Raw genomic sequence first — 16,747 nt, forward strand, 5'->3', positions numbered from 1 at the left:
GTTGGGCGTCCGACTTCAGCCAGGTCACGATCTCGCTGTCTGTGAGTTCGAGCCCCGCGTCGGGCTCTGGGCTGATGGCTCAGAGCCTGGAGCCTGTTTCCGATTCTGTGTCTCCCTCTCTCTCTGCCCCTCCCCCGTTCATGCTCTGTCTCTCTCTGTCCCAAAAATAAATAAATGTTGAAAAATAAAAAAATAAATAAATAAATAAAATAAATAAATAAATAAATAAATATCAGGTGAGTGTTTTTACATGTTCAAAAATAAATGGAGAAATATACCACAAAGAGATAGCTTTTCAAATAACTTTAATTTTTTTTTTTTACGTTTATTTATTTTTGAGACAGAGAGAGACAGAGCATGAACGGGGGAGGGGCAGAGAGAGAGGGAGACACAGAATCGGAAGCAGGCTCCAGGCTCCAGGCTCCGAGCCATCAGCCCAGAGCCCGACGTGGGGCTCGAACTCACGGACCATGAGATAGTGACCTGAGCTGAAGTCGGACGCTTAACCGACTGAGTCACCCAGGCGCCCCTCAAATAACTTTAAAACATAGTAGTTGGACTATGCATCCTTAGGACAATATAATCTCAAGATAAAAAGAAATGCAAAGAGGGGCGCCTGGGTGGCGCAGTCGGTTAAGCGTCCGACTTCAGCCAGGTCACGATCTCGCGGTCCGTGAGTTCGAGCCCCACGTCAGGCTCTGGGCTGATGGCTCGGAGCCTGGAGCCTGTTTCCGATTCTGTGTCTCCCTCTCTCTCTGCCCCTCCCCCGTTCATGCTCTGTCTCTCTCTGTCCCAAAAATAAATAATAAAAAAAAAAAAAGTTGAAAAAAAAAATTTAAAAAAAAGTGTTTATTTTTAGTTCCGTCCCTGAAAAGTTTTAGAAATGATGCCAACCCTGCCATAAAAAGCATCCTGAGCACCCAGGTACTATTCCCCAGTAAAAAGAACCAAGGCTTCTTGGAAAAATGACTGATTCCAGGTTTGGGGCAGGAACTGTTCCAGTTATGCATGAGATGTTTTTATTATGCCAGAAAGTAACAAAGGCAATGAACATTTCTGTGGTCATGTTAACAAAACAAAACAGCGTTCTCACTAGTCAAAGATGAAAAAATTGAGCATCGAAAAGAATAATACTTGGGGCACCTGGGTTGCTCAGTCGGTTGAGCGTCCCACTTTGGCTCAGGTCAAGATCTTGTGGTTTATGAGTTTGAGCCCCATGTCGGGCTCTGTGCTGACGGCTCGGAGCTTGGAGCCTGCTTTGGATTCTCTGTCTCCTTCTCTCTCTGCCCCTTCCCTGCTCATGCTCTGTCTCTATCTCTAAAGAATAAATAAACATTTTTAAAAAATTAAAAAAAGAATAATACTGTAGTTAATTGAAACAAATTGAGTATATAAAAGTAAAAAAAAAAAAAAAAAGGAATCCATGCACCATTATAATACTTAAGAGAATCATAAAATAGAAGAAGAAAAAATTAAAAACAAACAGACCTACGAATCTTAATAGTTATCATTGGAGGTAGCTAGTGTGCCAACCCCTTACTCTGGAAATTGGTACTTAAGGAGGAAGAATTAAGCATTCATCCTTCCTGACCTATTTTATAGTTCAGGATAACTAAATAGCCCTAGTTGACAACAGAGGAATTTCATCTAATAGATGTGGCAGGAATGAAGTAATTAGAAAAATCACAGTTTTGCAACCCCTAATGAAGTAACTGGTTCAGGTTCAAACACCAGTGAATACTAAAATTAGTTTTGCGGTTCTCAAAATACAGCCCCCGTTCCGGTATCTTAGGCATCATCTGGTACTTCTGAAAAATACACAAATTCTTGGGCCCTTTCCAGCATCTACTGTATCAGAGACTCTAGAGATAGATCCTAGTGATCTGGCTTAACAAGCCTTCTAAGGGTTCTCACGTACCCTGGAGCTTATGAACCATATTAGGAAAAAGAAGGTTGAGACTCTAATTGAAGGATCAAGCAGTCACTCCCAGAATGCAGTGATCAGTCTTAGCACTCCTAAAAGCAGAATCAGATGTTATATTCCTCCAAGTTGATGCACCTATGACATATTCTTGCCATGCTCCAAAAAAATTAAACCTGAATCTATTCTGTTCTTTGAACTTGAATTCCAAATTATAGGAAATACAGGTGATAGAAGAATAAGTTAAGCAATATCATGAGGAAGCAAAAGACAAATCCAGAATGTAGGATGACTGACCTAGTTTCTTTAGCAAGTGAGTGGCATAGGAAAATGGGGGGTGGGGGTAGGAAGACTGTTCCAGAAAAAAAAGGATTCCAAAGACAAAATAAGCAAATGCAGAATGTACATCTTTTTTGGATCCTGATTCCAGTAAGCCAACTGAGGAGATTCAGACTGTGAATTAGATGATATTAAGGAATTGTTAATTTTGTTAGGTGTGGTGATAGTATTATGGTTATGTAAGAAAATGTATTTTTTAGAGATACATACAAAAGTATTTAAGGTGAAACAAAATGATGCCAAGATTTGCTTTAGGTTACTATGGGGACAAAAAAAAAAAAAAAAGATGAAGCAAGTATGCAAAATGTTGATAACTTATAAGTCTGGGGAATTCATTATACTATTTACTTTCACATATGTTTGAAATTTTCATAATAAAAACTAGAAAATTTAAAAAGAAATCTACAAAAATATTTATTAGGTTCTATTTATTCCTGTGCTAGCCTTTATCACAGTGTATTATAATTGCCTATTTACTTGTCTATACCAATATTTCTCAAATTATCAGTATTGAGAGACGAGTTTTTTAATTATCCAATTTGTCACAGACCATGATTTTTGTAAAATATGATAAAAATCAATTACCGGGCGCCTGGGTGGCTCAGTCGGTTAAGCGTCTGACTTCGGCTCAGGTCATGATCTCGCGGTTGGTGAGTTCAAGCCCCGCGTCGGGCTCTGTGCTGACAGTTCAGAGCCTGGAGTCTGTTTCCGATTCTGTGTCTCCCTCTCTCTCTGACCCTCCCCCATTCATGCTCTGTCTCTCTCTGTCTCAAAAATAAATAAACGTTAAAAAAAAATTTTTTTTTTGTAAAAATCAATTACCGTAAAAGCAAAATGGGAGAAAGGATATACAAAATATAACTGTAAAAAGTTTTATTGTTACAGTCAACATAGAAAGTTAATTTCACTTAATCAGGACAAATGTAAAATAGAAAAAATAATTTTTTAAACTGTGCCCATTTACCAAAAATACACATATAGGCAATTAGTGTGGAGAATTGCTGTTACACTTAAAATTTTGTTGTGTAACTGGGGTGCCTGGATAGCTCTGTCGATTAAGCATCTGACTTCAGCTCAGGTCATGATCTCACAGTTTGTGAGTTCAAGCCCAGGCTCTGTGCTGATAGCTCAGAGCCTGGAGTTCTGTGTCTCCCTCTCTCTCTGCCCCTCCACCGTCCCTGCTTGCTCGCTCGCTCGCTCACACTCTCTCTCTCTCAAAAATAAATGAACATTAAAAAAATTTTTTAATTAAAAAAAACAATTTTGTTCTGTAGCCATAATTAGGTATTAAGTTTTTAATGTAAAACATGTTACCTAGAGGACCATGTGTATTAATTTGAGCTTGGATTGATAACAATGCCCCTCACTGAGGAGGATGAGGTATATACCTAAACTAATATTATTTCAGCCACAGGTTTATACCTCTGTTACATCTGTTACTGATTTCTCAGCAGAAGGTACAGTTTTCAGTTTTCACTACAGAAATCATACAGAATAAGGAAGGTCATAGATATGATGTAATACTTGCTGAGATTTTCACTTATAGGGTGAACATACCAACCTCTTTAAACAGGAAGTCTCTTCATTCTGGAAAATGGGTGTTGTCATTGTTCTCACAGTGTGTTACAGATTTACTGACCTGTGAAGATTCTGGCTTTACATGGTGATTTTAGGTTCAGGTAGACTATACCTGCCCCTCTCCCCCCAGACTGTCCCTTTCCTGCCTGGCTTCAAAGCTTTTCTTCCCCTTTTGGCCATGGTAGTATTAATTTGAACTGATCACTTCTAAAAATAGTCAGTACTCTAGATTTGTGTTTCCCAGGACTCATTTTTTTAAATTTTTTTTTTTTAATGTTTATTTATTTTTGAGAGAGACAGAGAAAGAATGTGAGTGGGTTAGGGGCAGAGAGGGAGGGAGACACAGAATCAGAAGCAGGCTCCAGGCTCCGAGCTGTCAGCACAGAGCCCACCGTGGGGCCGGAGCTCACGAGCTGTGAGATCATGACCTGAGCCAAAGTTGGACGCTCAACCGACTGAGCCACCCAGGGGCCCCTCCCAGGACTCATTTTGTAATCAATAGTTGGTTGTTGTTATTTTTTCCATACACTTCTCTTTGTTCACATTGGACCTCTTGGGTTTCTCTGTGTTGCCAGAATCACAAACATTTTTTTCCACTAACTCACGTTGACTCAGCATTTTCAACAGAAAGAAATTTTGTCTATCTGAATAAATCATTTATTTATGAAAAAAATTTTCTCTTTAGAGATGCAGTTTAAGTGGCATTTGGTGTGGCATTTCAGGAAAGATAGCGCTAACTAGCCAAAAGATAATCCTACACAGAAGACATGTTGCATTCGCCTCAATCAGTTGTATTTGCCCAAGGGGCCAACCCTTCCTTACGGATTTCCCAGTTCATCCAGCATAGAAATGAGGCTCTGATTTACTCTTATGAGCAGAAAGCACATTGTCCACTTGCCAGTTTACTTAGACATAGTCACTCTGATGACAGTTTGGACATTTTGACTGAAAATTCAACATGTTCTTAAGTGAACCGTTTTTCTCTTTAGAATCACAAACGGCTATTATGCAGGCTGTGTAACGGCAGGAGGGAGATGTGATGAGCTGATCACAGCACATACAGAAGCATGTACGAAATGTCTGTTTCCATTTTTTTTTTAATTTGGGTATAGTTGACACACATTACATTAGTTTCAGGTGTGTAACTTAGTGATTTGACAGGTTTATACATTATGCTGTGTTTACCACAAGTGTAGCTACCGTCTGTCCCATTACATAACTATTTTAGTATCATTGACGGTATTCATTATGCTGTGCCTTTTATTCCTGTGACTTAATCATTCCGCCTATCTTCCTCTCCCCTTCACCCATTCTGCCCAACTCCACACTCCCAACCTCTCTGACAACCATCAGTTTGTTCTCTGCATTTATAGGTCTGATTCTGCTGCCTTTTTTTTGGTGAGGGGGGGCTATAGCCCATGTCAGAGAAATTACCGCTTATGCTTACTTTTAGGATTTTTATGGTTTCACGTCTCACATTTAGGTCTGTCTGCTTATATTTAAAGCCTCTAACATGTATAGTACTACGATATTTTTACAACACTAATGATGATGCCACCCATCTATGATCAGACTTTAATCAGCTAAGTATTTTTAAAAACTGTACCTCTGATGTTTTGTGCATAGTATTAAAGCAGTGTGGGGAGTACAGAAGAGAATGATATGGTTCCTACCTCAGAAAGTGTAAATGAAGGTATCTTACTTTCTAACACACAGTGTGTTAGAATTAGGCTGTGTGTGTGTGTGTGTGTGTGTGTGTGTGTGCGCGCGCATCCAAACATGCACACGTGCTGAGATATTTATGGTATATGTGCAGGTAACTAAAGTATGAGACTGTGTTGTAAGTGGTAAGGAGTTCAGACTAGAGGTCATTTCTACTTGAAGTGATGAACTGTTTAAGGGCAAGGTGGCATATGAGCAGGGTTTCGAAAGGATAGTGAGGATTTCATCAGGAGTCTAGTAAAGAAGCTTGATACGGTTTAAAAAAAAAAGAAAGAAAGTCAAAGGTTCCAGATCAGCTATTCACTTACCAGTTGTGTGAATTCAGCCAGATTACTTAATCCCTGTGATCTTCAGCTTCCTCACCTATAAGATGAAAATTAGAATAATCCTTATCATAGAGTGTTTTTAGGAACATTAAGTGACATAAAGTGATATGAACAAGTTTTGTAAACTGTAAAATGCTGTACAAATGTTAGTTTTACAGTAAATATTGAGGATGTCATGACCCAAAGCCATGGAATCTAAGTGTCAGTAAACCACATAGCCTAGAACACAAAATGGATGAAGATGACTGAATGTTGATTTGTCCATATGATTCCTCACTTGGGAAAACAACCTTAAATCTTAGAAAAGCCTTTCAAGATTCATGCTGACCTTCTTCTGCAAAAGATCATTTTAAAAGACTTAGATTTTCAAGTGAAAATTGAACTAGCTGTAAACGTTTAGTTTTCTTGAGTTAATGTAAACATACGCAGAATTAATTCTCAGGTAAACCGCTTTAGTAGAGATTATAACACTGCACAAATATAGCTAATGTATCTGGCAAAGTGTGTGTGCTTGGAGAACATGGCTATCACATTTGATTTAGAGGACAAGTCTTGGGTGGATCAGAGGTGCTCCACTGAACAAAACAGGGTGTGAATTATTTAAGCTACTACGTGGGATCCCTGTATCTTATGTTACAGGTGGCTTGTACAGTAACTCCATGAAATGATTATTTAAAAGAAAGATATCCCTTGTCTGATGAGATGTCAGAAAATGGATTCATGGGTGTTTTTTACAGAAATTTCTTTTTTAAATGTGGTTAGGAAAAATATTCAATAAATTTGTAAACAAAGGAGTGGAGGGAGTGCTTAGGGCATAAAACAGCATTGGGAGTTATACCGTGAATATTACGTCACTTACATATTGTCTTGTCTTGGGCTCTCTCTCCATTTATATGGATTCCAGTGAAATAAGATTGGAATTACTTTTCTCAAGGCAGAGAACTTGGAAAACAGCATGGTACTTGAACACTCTTACTCATTTAAAAAGCTTTTGAATGCATGAAGGGGATTTAAGAGTGCACTTACCTGGATGAGCACTAAGTAATATACGGAATTTTTGAATCACTGTATTGTACACCTGAAACTAATAAAACACTGTATATTAATCACACTGGAATTAAAATAAGTAAAGAGCTGGCTTTTTGAGGAGAAAAAAATCCTAAGTACTGATAGTGGGGATTTTTGTTAGTTTGGTTTTTGGTTTTGGTGACTAATCCTAAAATCTCTGATGTTTTCCAGACTACCTTGCTAATCATGGCCGGTTAAATGAGTCTGAGGCCAGGCGCAAATTCTGGCAAATCCTGTCTGCCGTCGATTATTGTCATGGTCGGAAGATTGTGCACCGTGATCTCAAGGCTGAAAATCTCCTGCTGGATAGCAACATGAACATCAAACTAGCAGGTAGCTGGGATGCAGCTGGCTCAAACGTGACCAGACCCGAGCCACTGCACGTGTGTGTGTGTGGGGGGGGGGGGGGGTGGGGGTGCCACAGGCAGAGGTTCAGGAGCATTTCTACCAGTGACATCACGCTTTCTCAAAGTGTGTCTTACTTATTTTGTTAGCGCTATGTGTAAGGAAAAGTAAGAGAAATATGTTCATTATTAATGTACAGAGTGGCAGCACTACACCCAGGGTCTGATTTGTGGCCAGGTCCCTTGGTGTGCTATGCTGGAGGAGGTGCAGGTGTGGGAGTGTGTCAGGGGGCTGCTGGCCTGGCCAGAGAAGCAGTACAGGTTGCCGGTGACGAGCCCGGCTCTCCTGCTTAAGGCTGGTGGCTGCAGAGAGGTCACAGACAGATTAAAGACAGTGATAGAGGTCAAATGCCTTGTTCCAATACAGTAACGTTTTGATTTATAACATGGAGGCTAAGGGTAAAGATTGCCTTACTAGTTTTCCTCCTACCTTTTTCATGATTGTAAAAAGTTTTCTATTTTATAGTCAGGTTTCTTTATCCACCTGGTCAAAAGTTCAGTAAATATTTATGTGTCAAGTACTTTGCTATGCTAGGTACTGGAATACAAATCCTCTGTTTCTAGAAGTCTAGTGGAGAGAGAAAAATAATTAAAATACAATATGTTGCCCAGAAATATATGTACAAAATGCAGTAGGAATCCAGGTGAAGGAACAGCAGTCTACCTGAGAAGTCAGGGAGGCTTCACAGAGAAGGTGCTATTTGAACTTGGGCTTGAGAGAGGAATTAGAAGCTTGCCAGGAGGATAAACAGGAGTAGGATATTGCACATAGGCAGGCCGACTGTGTAAATACCACAGATAAAAGGAGAGAGAGAGAGATGGAGATTGGTGTGGTGGGGAACTGTGGCTCCATATTGGTGAGACGTGAAATCTGCAGGCCCAGGGGATCGACACAGGGGAACAGTAGGCAAAGAGCAGAATATGCAGGGTCTTGGATGCCATGAGAGGTGTCAGAGTTTGTTCTGTTGCCGTTAGGGAGCGTGACCTATCGAAAATTGTAGGCTGGGGTGGGAGTGCAGGTGGGATTGGGGTACTATGATTAGATCTGCGTGTTGAAAGGAGGTCTCTTTCTGGCAGCAGAGTGAAGATGGGTAGGAGGTGTTGGGTAAGACTGAAGATAGGAAGATTGGTAAGGAATCTCAGGCAGTGGTCCAATTAAGAGAATGTGGGTCTGGGCTAGAGGTTGTAGGTGTGGGAGGGAGATTTATTTCACTTAGGGTTTTGAAGAAGATAAGGGGCTTGGAACAAAACCTCAGCAAGGTTGCAGGTAGTGTGTGTTCTAGGATTGTTCTAGGTTTGTTCCAGGATTGTTAAAGAGGGCAGAGGCACATCCGGATGAGAGGAGCTGACCGGGAAGTTACCGGCTGACTTCCTAGGTTGGATACTTGACTCCTAGGCTCAGGGAGAAAACAACAGCCTTGGTTTGTGGCATTGTGGTATAAAATAGAAGTCAAAAGCCTCTGATTTGTGCACATAACTGGTTTGTTTCTATGTCGTTTCCCATCAGTTTTTGCCTTGGGCATGTGGGGGAAAGCAAATAATTAATTTTTACTTACTTCATGTTAATTTTAATAATTAATTTTAAATGCCAGTGTTACGTATGGTTCAGGGAGGTAATGGATTTTCCATTCTGCAGGCTATGACTTTTTTTTTTATGGGATTGCCTGAATAAGACAGTGGTTTGGTTTTTTTTTTTAAGTTAATTTGTTACATTCCCATTGTATATATATATAAAGATTTGTCTTGATTTGTCTTTTTTGTTTTGAAAATGCAATCCACAGTATTGGTGTTTCCATCGTTTTTTTAATGTGCATTCACATCTCCCATTTGTGGTTTTTGTTTTTCTCCTTCTTCTTTTGGCCCTTCCATGCCATTCTTCTATAATGCACTTGACGGGAACGTTTTGTTTACTTCTTGAAAGCGTCTCTTGCCCTCAAATTGTCCTCTTCAAACAAGGCTCTTGTTTTTTGAAGTCCTTAACTCTGTAGAAAGAAAGGGGAAACCCCTGCTTCACCATCACATTCCTTTATCACTAAAAGAAAAATTTCACACACAAAAAAAAATACCTCCAAGGAGTTCTGGGAGTCTTTTTGGGCAGAGAAAGGTTAGTCGTGTGAGTCATATGCTATAGAAATTACAGAGTGCTCTGTCACTAACATCTCAAAAGAAAATGTCAAAGTAGAACACCAAAGAAACTTGCAAACAAAATATACAGAGCACTCCTTTAAGGTCGTAACCAAATTTTGCCGGGCTATAATATGTCTCCTTTAATTCTAGCCTATAATATAGGTAGGTAAACTCAGTATTTCTAATGTCATTCATTATGTGGTATTCACAGCTTGGTCTCTTTGACCTCCGAATCTGTGCTTCCTCCCCTATATCTTGTTATAGTTTCCAAGCATTATTGGTCAGTTTTTCCTCAAGGGGTTCTCGCTGAATTTAGGGTTTTATCATTCAGAATTTATGCATTTAGTGTCATTGATTCTATACCTCGCAAGTGGGGACACATGCATGCTTGCGTGCACACACAGTACATCTAGACACTCAAATGTCATCTTGTCCACATTTTTTTCTGTCATTCTTACCACCATTTACCCCAAATTCTAGCAAATCTTTATTAAGCCTCTACTGTGCTTGAATCCTGGAGATTCAGGTATTTCAAGAATACAACAATGACAATGCGGGGAAGTTTAACTCTGCTCTCACCCCAAGGAGTTAACCGAGAACCAAGGCTTATCTAAATATAACACAAGAAGATAATTGTTATACAGGCCCCGAGGCTAGAAGGAAGGCTAACTCTGCCTGAAGAACCAGGGAAATTATTAGCTAAGACTTGATTAAGAAGAAGACCTTTGTGGAGGGACAGGGGGAGAGAGAAGCAAGGGGTAAGGTAGGGATGGCAGCTCCAAGCAGGTAGATCAGCATGTGGAAAGGCAGGCAGGCCAAGGAATTCGAACTGTGTAGGGAAGGTGTAGACAGAACTAGTGGAATCAAAGTGTTGATGACACATGATGGGGAAAGAGTCTGGACAGGTAGGCCGACTCAGATCATGGAGAATTTTACATCCCATCAAAATTTAGATGTGTTTCAGTGCTCTTAAAGAATTTCTCCAGGATGTTTATTTTTATCCATAGACTTTATAACTTTTTTATACTCCTGCTTTCCTTTAAAAACATCATCTTGGGGCGCCTGGGTGGCTCAGTCAGTTAAGCATCCAACTTCAGCTCAGGTCACGATCTCACGGTCCACGAGTTCGAGCCCCGCGTCGGGCTCTGGGCTGATGGCTCGGAGCCTGGAGCCTGCTTCCGATTCTGTGTCTCCCTCTCTCTCTGCCCCTCCCCCGTTCATGCTCTGTCTCTCTCTGTCTCAAAAATAAATAAACGTTAAAAAAAATTTTTTTTTTAATTTTAAAAATAAATAAATAAATAAAAACATCATCTTGTGATCTCTGAGGATTCTTCTTGAATTTTAAAGAATTCCGACACATGTAGGAAAGATGGGACTCCATGGAAAAATGCAAAATTATTCCCGCAAATTGTACTTGGTTTATTCTTCTTATGAAAATCTCTTTAATTGCTAAATGGGTTGAATAATTGAACTGTTTTAGCTATCTTCTTTGTTGAAACTGAGAAAGTGCAAATCAAAACTAGTGTAAATGATAATTTTTGTCTCTGTTCATAAGAGATAAAATGCATAGAAGTATCAGTGTTTCATTGTAATAAATACAGAAACACGGCTTTGAAATCAGTTTCTAATATATGCTCTTCCAATGAGTAAAGACCTCAGCCACTGATGGGCCATGGGTCCATCCATACCGGTGTGTGTTCATTGCCTCGATTATGAGACCTCCAGCCTTTGCAAAACACCAGGCAGAATGCAAAGGAATATTGGCTTTTGTTGTATAGTTGGGGTACTCTTTCCTCTTAGCTGTTCTGGTAAAGACTGTTCAGGCACGAAGTTGACAATAAATAGGTGAAGGACATTTTGTTTTATTCTTCACCTTTCCTAATCTGAAATGTTTATAATAAATACTTAAAGATAAAAATGTATGAATTACTTGGAGGAAGTTTTCAGAAAGTATCACAATTCAAACAAGGCTTCACATAAAGAATGTGGAGTGTGCTATCAGACACGATGGTGCAAATTCGGGCTGTGCCACTTAGTGGCTGTGTGACCTTGGGCTGATTATTTAACCTCACTGTGCTGTGTTGCCATATATATTAAACAGATTAATCTGTTTCTCAGGAATATTGCGAGAATTAGTGATAATGTTACAGACGAGGGGTAGCAGGTAAGAGTATGGTCTCTAGAACCAGACCACTTGGCTTTGAACCATGGTTCTGCCACTTACTAGATGGGTGACTTTGGACACATTACCTAACGTATCTGTCCTCGGTTTCCTTATCTTTGAAGAGGGCATGATAGAAGTTCATATCTCATACTGGTTACCAGTTAATATTTGCAAAGTACTTAAAACAGTGCCTGGTACATAGTTACTGCCATTTAAGTATTAAATAAATTGTTAATTAAAGTTCCTGGCACCATGTAAACACTCACTAAAAGGTAGCTATTACTTGTGTTCAGTATATACCTGATTCCATGTGAAAACAAGTCCTGAAATTTTTCATAGCCTTATAATCGCCCCTACCATGTTTTTTGTTTTTATTTAATCACCAAGGCCTTAAAGCCTTATTAATACAAGTCACAGAGGAATAAGACAAGTTTATCACTTATATTCTAAATTGTCTCTGCTCCATACAAATTATTTTTCTGAGAGCGATCTTAAATGTAATCAGTAATGTGTAATAGCCTGATGGATCTGACCTGTGCATCACAAGTCACTTGTCTCCGGCCCTTGAGGAAGGCTTCCCTTCTGAATAGACCGTGATCCCCGAGTAGCCCTTCACCTCTCATTATTGCTTCTAACAATCTTCCTGTTTACTAGAAGACCTTGGGACAGGGTTTCTGGATATATAATTCCAGTTTTGTGTCCTGAAACCAAAAAAGGGTGGGAGAGACTGAGATAGGTTTTATTAGTAAAATATTTATAAAAAGTCTTCCATTGGTATCATTCTGCCACTAGTAGGATGTGAAAAAGAGCTTTGCCTCAGCAAACACAGTGATACCTACCTCGTGTTTATCCTTTAAGCCCACTTAGCACTAGCAGCACATTAAGCCGGGACTGTGGAAGACAGCTCAGAGGGTTTTGTTGAGTTTTGTTTTCTTTTGTTTTTCCCCTCCTTTTCTCCCTTCGTGCTCTCCACCCCATTTGGGGCTAAGGAAGACCATCTATTTGCTTCTTAGCCCACTGAACCCTCTCATCGGACAAATGTCTCACACTGGTCAGCAGGATCACATTTCATCTCAACTGTGGTGATCATTCTCTCAGTGCCCTCCGGTCAGGTGGAAAGGGGAGTGACTGATGTTTGGAAGTAAGCTGTGCAGCTGGCCTTTTCTTGCAGGGTGGGGGTGGGGGCAGCAAAGCACACGGTGATGTCAGTATCCTGTCAGTATTCCGTTTACCCAATGTGTCAGCTTCGTCCCTACCCCCCTCCCACCTTTCATTTGTCAGCTTTCATTTTCTCATAATTGTCTTCTTTGCTCCTATCGTCATAATTACAAAAGAGGTGTATCTCTCCAGCGAGACGGGGTATCTGAATTCTACTGGTAATTTTAGAAACAAGGATAAAATTAACCCTAAAGCCATCTGCTACTCTGTAGGAGAATTTTTTTAATTATAAATTAGACATTATAACACACTGCTGGGGATTAAAAATTGCCTTGGTTGTGTTGATTCCTAGAATTCATTTACTTTTTCTTAGCTTGAAGACTGGTTTTAAATGTTTTGTTTTTTCCCTTTTCAGAAAAAAATTAATTTACCTAATGACTTCTGTTTAGTCTTTGTGTCATTTATGTAAAAATCCTGAAAGTATTCAGTAATTGTAATCATTTTGCAACAATAAACAGTGACAGACTGTTTAACATTTTCTATATCTATTTCACAACCTTCATTTTATTCTGTTTCCTGGCTCCTTGAAGAGTGGTCTGGGGACCAGCAGCATGAGCATCACTTGGAGCTTGTTGGAAATGCAGACTATCAAGCCCAGCCCTAGACCTGCTGAATCAGCACCTGCCCCTCAGCAGGTTTTCCAGGTGGCTCGTATGCCTGCTGATGTTCGAACTGTTTCATGGCCACAATCAACAGAATTCTCTTGTGCTTGGTTCCCGTCAGACGGCAATTATCAGGATCAGCTTATTTATTCTGTGCAAGGCCTTGTTATTCCTAAAACACTGGCCCTCTGATAATGATATTTGGGCACAGATAATTTATTTAATTTAGTGATGACAGTAAGAATAATTGGCATTTGTTGTCAGTAAGATAACAGGTCAATCACTTTGAAAGTATAAAGCAGACAATCATAGCAGTTCTAGTACAGTTTTCAAATATATCCATGGTCTGTTACTGGTTACTTAGATAAGAGGTTGTTAGAGCACTCCACTTTTGAGGCCAAGTTCATTTCCATGAGAGTCCGTCAACAGTAATTGCGTCTGTTCTGTGGTTAAACAGTCTACTCCAAAACCTCTCTTCTGTAGACATTTCAGGCCTCACAGAAACCAGGTGAGAGAATATGGGTATACTGGGAAATATCAAAGCCATTGTTAAGAGTAAAACCCCTGTAGAACATGGATCTGGGATCTGGGCACATATCATCTCACATGAAAGGGCAAGAGGTCTCTTCAACACATTGTGCATTCTTAAAAAGAACATGGGTTCCTGGGGTGCCTGGGTGGCTCAGTCGGTTGAGCGTCCGACTTCAGCTCAGGTCATGGTCTCGCAGTTCATGGGTTCAAGCCCCACATTGGGCTCTCTGCTGTCAGCGAGGAGCCTGCTTTGGATCCTCTGTCCCCTTTTCTCACTACCCCTCCCCTGCTTATGCGCTCTTACGCTCTCTCTCTCTCTCTCTTTCAAAAATAAGTAAGCATTAGATAATCTTAAAGAGTATGGATTCCTAAAATGAATGTAAGTATATATTTCTGACATTTACTTTGTAAACATCTTAATTATTTCCATTTACTCATTAAGGATGCTGTTGACATATCAGGTAATATTATAGAGAAGAGAAAGCCCTCAGTTGTCAATTCTGTTGGCAGAGGGATCAATTAGGAAATCTCTCATCTCTACTAATGTAAAGGACTTTTCCTGGGTTTATGACAGCCTTACCTCCCATTTTGAGTTGGATTAAACTTCTCTGACTAGCAAAATTCTTGGAACATCTGTGATTTAGTTTAAAAGAACACCTGGCTTGCAGTTTAAAAAAACCTGTATTTGAATACTGGCTAAGCCAGTCATAGCGACAGGTACTTGGGCAAGTCTTCTAACCACTTGGAGCTTCAGTTTCCTTGTTGGTAAGACAAGGACAGTCACATTTCATAGAACTGTCATCACAATTAAATGAAATAACATGTTACAAAAATACCAAGTGTGTAATGCCCAATCCAGTGTACGTTTGACATAAATGTTTTTTGGATTTGATGATAACTCCTAGACCGTGTTGAAGGACTAGTAGTCGTTTGTTTCTAAAACTTCTAATGATTTCGTAATGAACTTTCTTAAAATTAAGAAGCTAAGAGATTCTTCGAGAAAGATAGGGGTTTTTTTTCCTACTATGTTCAAGAAATGTTGAAAATCATGATTGATCTGACAAATTCAAGGTGTGTTATGAGGGAGAGTTCAGTTACTCCCTACACAAGACAGATTGCTGCAGAGGAAAGAAAGTTTTTATATCTTCAAAATTTTCTAAGAGTTGGTCAATCATGTATGAATAAAAGTAGTATCAAAATAACACTAGACTGAACCATGGATTGCAGTGAGAAGTATTGGTGTCAATTCATGACTTGTTGGGGTTTTTTCTTTTAAATACATATACATATAGAAAGGAACAAGAATAGATATGAGGGGTATACATGGCTTTTAGCATTCATGCATATACTTCCTAACTCTCTATGCTGACACGGACTAGAAGCAAGTGACATCCCAGCTACAGTGAGTACATGTAGGTCCTAGTCTTGGTTTATTATTTTTTTTAAGTTTTATTGATTGATTTTAAGAGCGAGAGAGAGGGTGTCCTAGCAGGGAAGGGACAGAGAACTCCAAGCAGGCTCCGCACTGTCAGTGCAGAAGCTGATGCGGGGCTCGAACCCACAAACCGAACAGTGAGATCATGACCTGAGCCGATATGAAGAGTAATAGTTTCATCCGACTGAGCTACCCAGGCACCCACGTCTTGCTTTCTACATACCATTCCTCTATCAAAGTAACCAGAGCTCCTTGGAAAAGTGGTTGGTTCCAGAGTGGAGGCAGGGAAAATACAAAAGAAGCCTGAAACATCTTCTGGTGCCAGAGATAAGGAAATACTTGAAATAAAATGACATTTTAAAAAGATGGGGACGTGTTGAAAGGATATAGAAACCAACCTGAATTAGTTTCTCATGGCCAAAGCGAGAACTATTTGAGCATCAAAATAAATAACAAGAGTATTATAACACACATACAAAAAATAAATGTTCATGATAAATACAATGATAATATTATAAATAATAAATGATTTAATGAATAAATAAAAGGGGAAGAAGGGACAACTCCTCCTTAAAGAAGAATTGTAATTAATAAGTATAGAAGAAATGAGGGAAATGAAAACTCACCATTAGAACATTACAGTAGTCATTGCTGCAGTGAAGATCTACCAGGAGGGGCACCTGCGTGGCTCAGTTAAGCTCAGTTTATTAATTATAATGGGGCAAATAGTAACTTTATAACAGGGAAACCCAACAGAAAGCACCCTAAGAGATCAAGGTTAATAATCCCACCACTAATTAGACGTGCTACCATGCATCCCCTGATCCGATGCACTGAGAAGAGCACTCTACCTCTTGAAGTTCTGCCCCAAAATCCATAATCTGAACCCAGTCTTGAGAAAACACCAGGCAAACCAGACTGAGGGACAGTCTATAAAATATGTGATCTGTACTGTATTGTTGCATCTTTTCTGAAAATCTAAAATTACTTTAGAGTTGAAAGTTAAATAATATCAATGTGAATCCAGCCTTCCACGGCCTAAGTTCTGTGGTGGAGAAACAGGAGTCAGAATGTCTGAAGGAGGGGCCCCTGGGTGGCTCGGTTGAGCGTCCGACTTCGGCTCAGGTCATGATCTCACAGCTTGTGAGTTCAAGCCCCGTGTCAGGCTCTGCATTGACAACTCAGAGCCTGGAGCCTGCTTCGGATTCTGTGCCTCCCTCTCTCTCTGCCCCAACCCACTCACATTCTGTCTCTGTCTCTCTCAAAAATAAATAAACATTTTAAAAAAATTTTTTTAATTAAAAAAAAAATA

The 16,747-nt window shown here is 39.7% G+C and overlaps 1 protein-coding gene across 4 annotated transcripts in view; it reads left to right on the top strand.

The window, feature by feature from the left end:
• SIK2 (salt inducible kinase 2) overlaps positions 1-16,747 on the top strand; it is a 121,467-nt gene that overhangs the window by 75,733 nt on the left and 28,987 nt on the right. For all 4 annotated transcript variants that reach the window (XM_058690216.1, XM_058690217.1, XM_058690219.1 and 1 more), the window contains one exon: positions 7,126-7,287. In XM_058690216.1, coding sequence (XP_058546199.1) covers positions 7,126-7,287 — 162 coding nt within the window. The remainder of the gene's footprint in view (positions 1-7,125; positions 7,288-16,747) is intronic.

This window comes from Neofelis nebulosa, chromosome 10 (genome assembly GCF_028018385.1).
Source record: "Neofelis nebulosa isolate mNeoNeb1 chromosome 10, mNeoNeb1.pri, whole genome shotgun sequence".
In the NCBI taxonomy this organism is placed as follows: domain Eukaryota; kingdom Metazoa; phylum Chordata; class Mammalia; order Carnivora; family Felidae; genus Neofelis; species Neofelis nebulosa.